Source organism: Aedes albopictus, chromosome 1 (assembly GCF_035046485.1).
Source record: "Aedes albopictus strain Foshan chromosome 1, AalbF5, whole genome shotgun sequence".
NCBI classification, from domain to species: domain Eukaryota; kingdom Metazoa; phylum Arthropoda; class Insecta; order Diptera; family Culicidae; genus Aedes; species Aedes albopictus.
In genome coordinates, this window is record NC_085136.1 from 243,994,917 (window position 1) to 244,006,517 (window position 11,601).

General features: G+C 48.7%; 1 protein-coding gene across 1 annotated transcript; it reads right to left on the reverse strand.

Moving 5' to 3' along the window:
• Window positions 1–761: 761 nt before the first annotated feature.
• Window positions 762–10,846, reverse strand: LOC109399052 (ran-binding protein 3). Its single transcript, XM_019671483.3, has 4 exons — window positions 10,598–10,846; window positions 9,403–10,403; window positions 9,243–9,338; window positions 762–1,663 (listed from the first exon to the last, which is right to left on the reverse strand). The coding sequence occupies exons 2-4, from the start codon at window positions 10,393–10,395 to the stop codon at window positions 1,379–1,381; spliced, it is 1,374 nt and encodes a 457-aa protein (XP_019527028.3). The 5' UTR covers window positions 10,396–10,403; window positions 10,598–10,846; the 3' UTR covers window positions 762–1,378.
• Window positions 10,847–11,601: the final 755 nt, after the last annotated feature.

Consider the following 11,601-nt stretch of genomic DNA (forward strand, 5'->3'; position numbering starts at 1 on the left):
GATAATACTATAAAGTTTATTCCGAAAGTGGATCGTGCGTTGTATGAAGAAGCAAAGAGATTCAGACCTATCAGTTTGACCTCTTTTCTTCTGAAATGCCTAGAACGCATTGTCGATCATCACATCCGTGATGTTCATCTGGCTAATGTGCCTCTTCATGTGAACCAACATGCTTACCAATCTGGGAAGTCCACTGTGACTCTTTTACACAAAGTTGTTTACGATATTGAGAAAGCATTCACTCATAAGCAATCTTGTTTGGGTGTTTTCTTAGATATCGAGGGTGCCTTTGACAAGGTGCCTTTCGATGTCATATTAGGCATATTGGAAGCCGTACGGAGTCATGATTTCCAAATGGATTTACCAAATGCTCAAAAACCGATATCTCCTCTTGACATTGCGTCAAGCAGTGATTACGGAAGAGTGTTTGTGGATGCCCTCAAAGGGGAGTCTTGATCAAATCAGGCAAACCAGAGCGCTGCGCTGGTGCTACCTGCGGGAGGTGTTTCGCAATCGAATCAAGTCTTTGATGAGTCTATCAATAGTTAGGGTATTGCTTACCTGCTGAGCTGCCGGTACATGATGTTCTCATGCTTGGGAGATGGCCGCCTCAACATCACTCAGTTGACGGACGATGTCCGGATAGTGGACCGAAGTTAACGGAAAGCTTCGCCCTAGAGTTTATCAGAATCGCCGCCTAGCTTCCTAATCTACTACATAATTATAATGCAGAGTTTCGGCATAAACAACGCAACACGCCGTAAGTTTAAGTTTATTTTCATTCCACAATTCTACCTGTTGTATTTCACTGCATTTGATCGTTACATATTTTCCTTTACACAAACATGAACCTACTAAAGTTACCTCTACTGAGTTGGTAGCAGAATCAATCTTTCCAAACGACAATAACGACGAAGATGAGCACTGACCTGAAACCCATCGCTTCGTAGCTCATTAATTGAAAATGTATTTTGAAGTCTCAATTCTCACTCCGATCGATGCAGCAGTAGATCGAAATTGCTTCTTATTAACGGATTACATTTCGCCGTTTCCAACTCTATCTCAGATTCTTTTCCGATGGGTTCCCCCACTAATCGATCTCCTTGGTTAAGGCGTGCATTATGCACGCACAAACAGTTTGTGCCCCAGATCGTACACTTTGTCGATTCTGGGGAAGGAATTTTCACTCTCAAGAGTATATGCAATTGAATAACCGTTTTGTAAGTGTGTTTGAGCGGAAATCTAAGCAAATTGGATAGTGCTGATCTCTTGGAACATCCCCCCGCACGGATGCCGCCGTCTCTTCATCTTTTGTGTGTGTGCTGGTTGGTAGGTAAAGATAGATAAAATAGATAGCTTGATGAATTAGTGAAGTTGCTTAAGACGACGAACTGAACCGTTTTTTCGCGCAAGGTTCTTCCGTATCGGCGGTTTCCTTGCTCGCATTGTCCGACACTGCCGCCGAGTCGTCTTCACAATCGCTAGGTGTCGGTCTAGTGGTGATGGTATTGGTGGTGGTGGTGGCAGCATTGTCATTGTTGTTCTCTTTGCCGGCTTCGTCGTCCTGCAGCAGAGAGTTCTCTTCCGCGGGGGCATTCTCCTTGGCCACTTGGATACGCTTGGAAAGCTCTTTGTGCAGTTTGCCAATCACTTCCGGGCGGGTCTGGAAATAGAAGCGATATTGAGAGATTCAGAAGAACTGGATAGCATAATAATGTTGGTAGTAAACATATTCCACGTGTTTCTGCAAACCTGAGCGTCTGTTCTCTAGGAGTGCCATGGAAGGATTCTTGGCTCAACAGTGTACTATGGTCCTACGATTCATCGACTGCCTCCAAAAACATGGCCATACATAGCACCTTTTTCAAACACAGTCTCCCTTATCGTTAACTCAATCACTATCTTATTAATGGATGGCACTTTTCCGACATTATCGACGTCAGGACGTATTGTAGTGCTCTAACATCGACCCCTCTTTTTTCCTTCTAAACCATAGGGGAAAAATCTGCTCAAAACAGACACCCGAACAGGAAGGTCCGGGTATTAGGGGGGTTAAGGTTGTCTTCTACAACAAAAGTAAAAGCCAAGACTACTCTCTCCTCGACCCACTCAACAACAACATTCCTAAGGTCACCAAATCCTTCGTCTCTCCGGAACCACCAAGAAGGCACTGCTTCAGAGAGGGGCTAGTGCACATAGCACCCTAAAGGTTAGCTGCGTAGCCTGCAGCAACGAACATCGATGACTCGCTTTGGAGAGTCCATCACGGTAGCATGCTGGCGCTTAGCCAGTTTCCCGAGTGAACCTCACCACTCCCTTTGTCCTCAGAAGGCGGACAGAGACAACCCCACGCCCGCGCCCAACTGTTTTGCAGACATCAAGAACTGATGCCTACGTGCAACCAGATCAGACCTGCTAAAGACAAGGGTATCACTAACCTTCAGGCCCTATCAGCTGCACCAGAAGGTTGCTGACAGTACGATCTCCACCTGCCCCGGCCTTTACCGGGCACCCCTTTCCAACCGCGGGCTCGGATCCAACCCAATAGACCGTCGCCACGATAACAACGCTATCAGAACTTCCTCTCCGCGGCCACTTAATCGTTGTAAGGGTCAATTTAGACCGCTGGTCACCGGCATGACGTACGAACCCGACTCCGAATCCCTGGACAACCTCTTGTACCGCAAGAACTAGCCATTCTCCGAGTCTACGCACCACCTCCTCTGTAGCTCCAAGACGATGTGGATGATAGCCGTTGAAACGGCATTCCAGCCAAACTCATCCCTACACATCCTCTGGACAAGATTGTCCGGAGTTGTGTCCTCCCCGCATGTGGCAAGCATGCGCTCACGCATTGTGCGAAAAAAATCGTGTTCCACCGTTTCCTCTAAACCAGCACAAACAGGGCATTCGGGAGAACCCGCATGCCCGAAACGGTGTAGATACTGTCGGAAGCAACCATGGCCTGAAACGATCTGAGTCAGGTGGGATGTTACTTTCCCATGGTGTCTGTTAACCCAACTTTCTACCCTCAGTAACAACCTGTAAGTATTTTCTAGCTTACCCTACAGTGGTACTTTCGGTACTTAGTACTTGTGCTCATTCTGCGAATGGAGTGACGTGAGAAAAGTCGGAGTCGTATATCGAGGTGAGAAATCTCGACTCGAATGAGGTGACTCTCCATTTGATTTACACGGCGAGTCACTTCATTCGAGAGTGGATTCCTCATCTCGATATACGACTCCGACTTTTCTCACGTCACTCCATTCGCAGAATGAGCACAACTGTGTCCCACGCCGGGCCGCCATACCTTAGTATGGACGTAGCGACACAAGCCAGAAGCTTGCGCTTACTGGCGTATACCGCAGAGCTATTGGACATCATCCGGGACAGTGCCGCAATAGCTGTGGAAGCTCTATTACAGCCATAATCAACGTGGCTACCGAAGGTTAGCTTATTGTCGATCATCAAGCCCAAGTGTTTGACAGAACGCTTCGACGTGAATCGCCTACACTGATCACCGCTTGTTGCTTCGACTTCGGGTTGTTCACAACCCTAACCTCAGTTTTGTGGTGAGCCAACTCCAGTTTCCTGGAATTCATCCACGCCTCCAGAACCCCGATCAAGTGGGTGATAGTCAACTCCACTTTCTTCGATCGTCTCACCGTAGACTTCGAGTGTAATGTCATCAGAAAAGCCGACAATCTCCACTCCCACCGGGAACTCTAACCTCAACACCTCGTCGTACATGACATTCCAAAACACCGGACCCAGGATGGAACCTTGCGAGACTCCTGAGCTTATGTGAAAGCACATCGATCGACTCGATTCTGCAAGTAATCGAGAATCTTGTACATGTACACAGGTACTCGGGTATCCCAAGACACAAGAGAGCATCGGCAATAGCCGCCCTACAGGCACTATTGGATGCGTTCCTTACATCCAGAGTCACTACTGCACAGTAGCAAATCTCCATCTCTTACGCTCGAGTGCTTCCTCGGCGATTTTCCTAACCGACAGGATAGTGTCTACGGTCAACCTCCCCTTCCCGAAGCCGTACTATCTACTCGAGAGATCATTTACACCTTGATTTACACCCTAGGTTTGCCTCAACATTCTGTTGAGGATGAGCTTTTCAAGCACCTTCCCCGCCGTGTCGATCAAGCATGTTGGTCTATATGTCGACGGGTTTCTGGGTGGTTTCCCCGCCTTTGGCAATAGAACCAGGCTATGCCTCTTCCATGCATCTGAGAAAACTCCCTCGTACAGGCATTTCTGCATAGCAGACCTGAACATCTCGGAGCCTCTACAATAGCTACTTTAAAGCAAAGATATCCGAATTCCGTCCGGACCTGGGGTCTTACCTTCGGTAAGGAACTTTGCTGCCTTCGCAAGTTCCACATCGGTGACCCTTTCCTCATCGCCAGCCCCAGTCCCCGGCTGTCCTATGAAAGGTAGCCAAGGACTAGGATCACTGTGCGGAAAAATATCCTCGATGATCCCCTCCAACATCTTTGAAGATTGCTCTGTAGGAGCCATGACACCTCTCGTCTTGACCAACACGATCTTGTAGGCATCACCTTACGGATTTGCGTTGGTACTCTGACAAAGACCTTCATAGCAGGTTTTTTTGCTTGCCCCTTGGCTTGCCCTAATCCGACGTCTCCACTAGACAAAAATGTCTTGCCATTTTGTTGGACAGATGTGTCATGACAGAACCGATCTCTCACTGTTTGCATGGAAAGCAGCGCTGTTGGTCATTTCTGTTACGTTTTCTCTTTGTGGCAGCAAAATGGCAAGACATTTCTGTCTAGTAGAGACGTGGGGTTATCTTGGTCTTCATCGCGGCTTTTGCAGCTGTGAACACCACGCACCGTTCGTTTCGCTCTTCCTTAGATCGTGCTCGCTGCATCCGCCGCCAAGCCCGTATAGGCAGGCGCGGCGCAGGTCCGCAATCGCGTCGATCCACCAGTAAGTCGGTGACCTTCCATTTCTAGGGTGGACTCGCCTAGGCATGGTCGCATCACAAGCACGTGAGAGCACCGCTACCAGCTCATCGCCGTCTAAACCGATTAAATTTCGCTCACGGCGGAGCGTCTCCCTAAATACCCCTTCGTCGAAGTATGATGTCTTCCACCTGCGAGGGCATGGCCTTGGTCTAGCCGCCTCTTCTTCTATCCGCTGTCTGCTGTTGTTGTAGTCGATACTGTAGCGAACCGCCAGGTGGTCGCTGTGAGTGTAGCCATCATCTACTCTCCAGTTCGAACTACTTGTTAGGCCAGGACTACAAAAGGTCACGTCAATAATTGACTCCGCTCCGTTTCGACTATAGGTACTCTTGGTACCGACGTTAGCCAAGTCGACATCTAGGATGGCCAGTGTCTCTAGCAGGATCTGATCCCGCTGGTTCGTGAAACGGCTTCCCCGTTCCACTGTCCAGGCATTAAAGGCACCCGCTAATACCACTGGCTTGGCCCTGTTAGCACGGTCCAGCATCTGCGTGAACTGCTTGATCGGCCACCGCGGAAGCGCATAACAGCTTCAGAAGACCCCGTTTACTTTAGCGACCACGAAGCCCTCATAGGTAGTAGACACCAACTCCTGGACTCCATCCGCGACCCAATTGCCGTTGGCGGCGGGTACTCAGTATGGTATGGGCATGGGTCCACTATGATGACGATATCCGTCCCCCACTCAGAAACCGCCTGGCAAGGCATTTGCTGAGCCACGTCACAGTGGTTCAGGTTGGGTGGACTCGTGCATCCTTGTGCCTTCTGCGTTGCATCTCCTACATAGTTTGCTCCTGTTAGGACCTTTGCAGTCCCTGGTTCCAGACACCTGAAACAAACCTCCGGTGGCTCGTGGAACGTCAGATGACATGACATACGCACCAGCCTACCTTAATCCTCCCTACTTCAACGGACTTTTTTTTACGTCCGCCAAAGGTAGCTGAACCAAAACTACCTGTGTTCCTGCCGGCCCCTTCCGTAGCCAACGGCTGCGGCGACCACCTGCACCTCGCACTGTTACCGCAGTGCCGTGACGAGCTCTTCCACTTCGGTGACCTCATAATTGAATTAAGGGCTCAAGTATCGATGCTTATGGACACGTTACACCGATCATCTAGACGTTACACGATCGTCTAGGGTTTTCACCTTCAGAGTCGCCTCTTGCGTGAGAGCCCTTCCTTCTACCCCTTCGCCAAGGACCTCGTCCACCAAACTTTTGTAGGCGGCGCCCTTGCGCTTCTTATCGCGCTTCAGCTCCAGAATTACGTGCTTCTAGGAGAGCAACTCTGCGGAAATTCTCAACACACCGGACCCTTCCGCTTAGAAACCACTATGTGAGGCTCAATCATGAATCTCAACGGGCTAACCGGCTATCCTTCCAGCGGTACCAGCGAGGTATTGAGACTAAGCTGAAAAGTCACCCGAAGGCTCTCTGGAAATACGTGAATGAACAGCGCAAAGAATTTGCACTGCCATCGTCAATGGAGTTGAATGGTCAAACCACCTCTAGCACTGACGATATCTATCGGCTTCTTGCCCAACAATTTGCAAGCGTATTTAGCGACGAGACGGTGAGCGATAGCCATCAGGCTACCATCGTAGTCAATAACGTTCCAGTAAACGGCCACTCACTGAGTGTAATCGATATCGATGATGGCATGATCCGCCGGGCCGCCACTTAGCTTAAATCGTCTGACAACCTCGGACCAGACGGTGTTCCTTCTAGATTTGTTAAGAAACATATTGACTGTCTGTTAGTTCCGCTCTCCATTGTGTTTCAGCTGTCACTATCCAGCGGTTCATTCCCTTCGTGTTGGAAATTCACACACATGTTTCCAGTACACAAAAAAGGAAGTAAACGTGACGTCGATAATTACGGCGGAATTACGTCTTTGTGTGCCGTGCCGAGGCTTTTTGAGCTGGTCATAATGGAACCACTGCATTGCAAGCAACTACTGAGCGACGATCAACATGAGTTCACTTCCGGGCGCTCTTCTTCCACCAATCTTCTGTGTTTCACTTCGTATGTAACAAAGCTCAGACAGACGTCATCTGTAGGACAGATCGGTGAAGTACTAGATATGTAGTAATGAACTGAATTTTAGTATGGTGAGAAGGTCAATTCTCCGTTTCTGCAATGAAATGGTGCAAAAAGCGTGGGTATTATGATTCCTTACCTAATTTGATAATGTTTGTGAGCAAAATTTTGGGCAACAGTGTTGTTGTTTTCTCCATTTCTTGCACCATAAACATCATAGTTATCCAAAGTTTTGCTCAAACAGCATCAAATTAGGCAAGGAATCATAATACCCACGCTTTATGCACCCTTTCATTGCTGAAACGGAGAATTGACCTTCTCACCATACTAAAATTCAGCTCATTACTACAAATCTAGTACTACACTGAACGTGCCCCATACCGACCTTTCAGCCGCTTTCGACAAGCTGAATCACACTATCGCGGTTGCGAAGCTCGACCGACTTGGCGTCTTCTGAACTGGTTCCGTTCATATCTCACCGGCCGACATTTGCTGGTGGTGATAGGAGATGATAGCTTTGACGCAACTTCCGGAATACCACAAGGAAGCCGTCTAGGACCGTTGATCTTCTTGATCTACTTCAACGATGTGCATGCTGTCATCAAAGGGCCTCGACTTTCTTACGCTGATGACCTCAAAATATTCCTGAAAATTCGCTCATTCTACGAGGGCCTTGATTTGCAAAATCAGCTGGATCACTTCGTTAATGGGTGTTCTCTGAACAGAATGGTAGTAAATCCTGCCAAGTGTTCCGTTATAACGTTCTCCCGTAAGATGCAGCCAATCGTCTTGCAGTCTCCTTGGCACGACAACCGAGCGCGTGACTCACGTGAAGGACGTGGGTGTTATACTGGACTCATCTTCAGGATCGCCAAGAATTTCTCCGACATCTATTGCTTAAAAGCACTGTATTGCTCGCTTGTGCGCTCTACCCTTGAATATTGCGCTGCTGTCTGGAGTCCTGCTTACAATAACGGCGACGAAAGAATTGAATCCGTTCAGCGTCGCTTTCTTCGGTTTGCACTCCGCAGACTACCCTGGAGGGACTCGTTTCGCCTGCCGAGCTACGCAAACCGATGTCAGCTGATTGATCTAGAACTACTCCGTTCGAGACGAGATGTAACCAGAGCACTGACCGTAGCTGATACGCTCCAGGGCCGAATCGATTGTGGAGCGATTCTGGAGCAAATCGATTTGAACGTTCAGTCAAGATCGCTTCTAAATAGTATAATGCTGAGACTGCCTCTACGTCGAACCAACTATAGCATACACGGTGCGATCAGCGGCTTATAGTGGGTATTCAATAGAGTAGCTTCGTTGTTTGATTTACACTTCTCACGTGAGACTCTTCGACGGAGGTTTTCGTCGTTTTTTTCGCAGGGCAAAATGACGGACGCTGATAGATAGGCCCACCCTTCCCAGCATTCCGGGACACCTGGCTGTGGTCCGACTTACCGGCATTACTGCCGACCTTCGGGGTAAGTATTCTCCTAGCTTTGCGGGCACCGCTAGACAGCTCCTCACTAGACGGCTGCCTCACCCGCTTCTGCGAGTGCTTATCGCGAGTAGTCGCATCCCCCACACCTTTTGGATATCCTGCGAAAGCGAAGGCCTTCGTTTCCTTTACTTTCACAGGTTCTGCCGCTGCTGCAGTCTTCACGAATCTCACGTGATCCTGCTTGGCCTCGTCTATCGAATTACGAAGTCGTAACAGGGCCGTTTTCAGGTCCTTACTAATGTTAGACTTCCTGGACGCAAAGTTGATGATCTTGCCAAGCTGCTGTCGATTGCGGACAGTCCTATTTTTGGGTTCATGGCCCTCATCTCGCTGGAGCTGCGTGCGCAGATTTCCGCACCTATCTCCTACTTCCTCGCTTTGGCGGAGCAAGTCGCCTTCATCGTGTGGTTCCGGATTATGTCAAGTGATTCTACTGTAGTTTGCTAAGATGGCGAGGAACGGATTGATCCAGTGAGTTACGTAAACTTCACATTTGATGCTTCACTGATGCTTGCTAGGGGACGGACACGCAAGGGGAATAATAGTGAACTAAGTCGACAAAGAGGTGCTCTACCTACTAAACGATCGGCGTTGAAGTATAGTTACTGTGTTGGCAACAAGGCTATATGGCCATATACGTTCAATCTGTACCTTTCCAACAAATGATTACGTTTTGAAAACATTATCAAGTACTCACCATTACAAGGAACACCTTCACCTGGCCGTTGTTGTCCATGGCGGTCAGGCGCAAGCTTTTCGGGCTGGATTGCTCCGCTGTCATACCGGACCAAACCTAAAACAAGGTATCTCAATCGTAAATCTCTCCCCCAATTCCTGTAAAACGAATAAAGCCAAACCTTGGTATTGATCAGCACCCGCAGATTGCCGGCCTGTCGGAACACAACCCTGGATTCTTTGCTATCTTTATCGTTCAGCCGCAGCGTGCCGTGACCCCGTTCCTCCCAGTTGCTTTTGGCGAACGCAAACAGCTTGCAGTTTGCTTCCACTACATTCCGTTCGTCTTCCTCCCCTGTGACCGTTTCCACCTCATCGAACTTTCTCTTCAAAGCACCCCGGCTCTCCTCGTAACGACGGGCAGCCTCCTCTAAGCTTTCGTCTCCCGCTCCTTCCGGTTTGCTTCCAGTGGATGCAGCGGACACCGACGTGCCTGCGGAAGTTGCATTCGTTTGGGTTCCTCCGGCAGCACCCTGACTCGATGAGCACGAATCGTTACTGTTGTTTGTGGCCACGGTGCTGGAAAAGGATAAACCGGCCGTCGGAACCGTGCTTGAATCAGCGGCCTGTAGGTTATCACCGGTCACCCGCTCATGGACGTTTTGTCCAAACACGAATCCCGTGTTCTGGGTGATTGCTTTCACATTGGCAAACAAATTCGACTTGGGCAGGGTCGCTCGGTTCAGTTTGGCCAGCGGATCCACATTTTCCTCTTTATCCGATTTATCGTCGTCCTTCTTCGCCCCCTCCGATCCATCGTCTTCGCTAACCTGCGTCTTCAGGAACGGATTCGCTCCGAAGCTATTGCTGTTGTTTGTTTGATTCTGATCTTCCGCCTTCTTGTCTCCGAATCCTCCAAACCCACCTCCAAAGTGCGAAGGCTTCAACACGCTGGGCTTCAGATTGAAGCTGTTGATCGGTCCGGAAGATCCACCAGCCGAACTAGCACCAAACAGTCCTCCGAATCCTCCTCCAGCGCCAGCTCCCGATCCGAAAGTCGCTGGCTGTCGCAGGATGCTTGACTTCAACTGGAATCCTCCACTCGACGGCTGTTGAAGCGCTCCGGAACCGTTCGAGCTGTTCGACTGCGATGATTCCTGTTCTTCGTTCAGCATTTTGTTGTCTGCACAAAGAAAAACGAAAGGGAAACCATTATAACATTGAAATCCCCACCAAATCGCACAAGAAATTTCAAACAAACAACCTTTCAGTCGACGACACAACACTCCCTCTTTCCAACACACACCAACCAGACTAGCTCACAACATCAGACTAATCCAAATTTCCACTCACTTCCAATGTTTGCCATCCACTTACCTGAGATACCACTAGTTCCTTCGATGTATCGTCCTTTGCAGAAGAACAAATTTGATCCTCGCACGCGATGCAAAATGATATTAGACTCTTGCTGTTGATCTTCGATGGTGGTGCTGCTGCTGCTGATCCAGGAGCTTCCTCTTCGCGATGATGCTTTTTCGGTGGAAAAATCACACGAACGCGAAGAATCGAAGCAGAAAAAGAAGACTGCGACGACGATCGCGAGCCAGTCGACGGACAGAGAGAGGACCGATGACAGCGAATGTCACTCTCGATGTGCCAAAAAGCGGTATCGGCACTTGTGCCGACAAACACGTTCACTCAGTGAAATGTTTCAGAAATAGTACACTGAAATAATTTTTTTTGTGGAAAATACCCATGGACTAAAGCTGCTAGTACACAGCTAGGTGGTGCGAATAGAAACGGTTTTATTTTTCAAGCTAACTAACACACACCTACACACTCCCGGCGCACAGCTTGTAAACACGCACGAGCGTTTAATTTTCTTGCAACCACCTCTCTCAGCGCGGTTGTCAAACACGCCGTCGCGACGCAAGGAGAATACATTTTACTAAGGTGGCGCAGATAAACATTGCAAACCACTGGTTGTCTCTTCCACTCTTCTGGTGTTCTTATGCAACTAAAATAGTGACGTCACTATTTCAGTTCCATAAGAACACCAGAAGAATGGAAGAGACAACCAGTGGTTTGCAATGTTTATCTGCGCCACCTTAGTAAAATGTATTCTCCTTGGTCGCGACGCTGTTCGGAAATGGTAAACATGATCAATCCACCAACATTCCGATTTTGTTCTCGTGTTCAAAGTTTATTATTTTCCATTCGCGATGGAAATTTTGATGAATAGTTGTTACAAAATTAGCTAAAATAGGCTCAAAACAATGTTTATCCTTCTCCTCGCTTTCCAACGGCTTGACAGCGGCAAATGGAGATATCGTCACCGACGAACCGACATGCCAGCTAGTGCAAAGGTTCATGAAATTCTC

What these genes read in the sequence shown, in the direction of transcription:
- LOC109399052 (XM_019671483.3), bottom strand. Translation starts at nt 10,395, where the DNA reads ATGCTGAACGAAGAACAGGAATCATCGCAGTCGAACAGCTCGAACGGT. An exon ending in GGGTGCTGATCAATACCAAG is followed by an intron (nt 9,339 to 9,402) that starts GTTTGGCTTTAT and finishes ACCTTGTTTTAG; the next exon opens with GTTTGGTCCGGTATGACAGC. An exon ending in TGAAGGTGTTCCTTGTAATG is followed by an intron (nt 1,664 to 9,242) that starts GTGAGTACTTGA and finishes TTCTATTTCCAG; the next exon opens with ACCCGCCCGGAAGTGATTGG.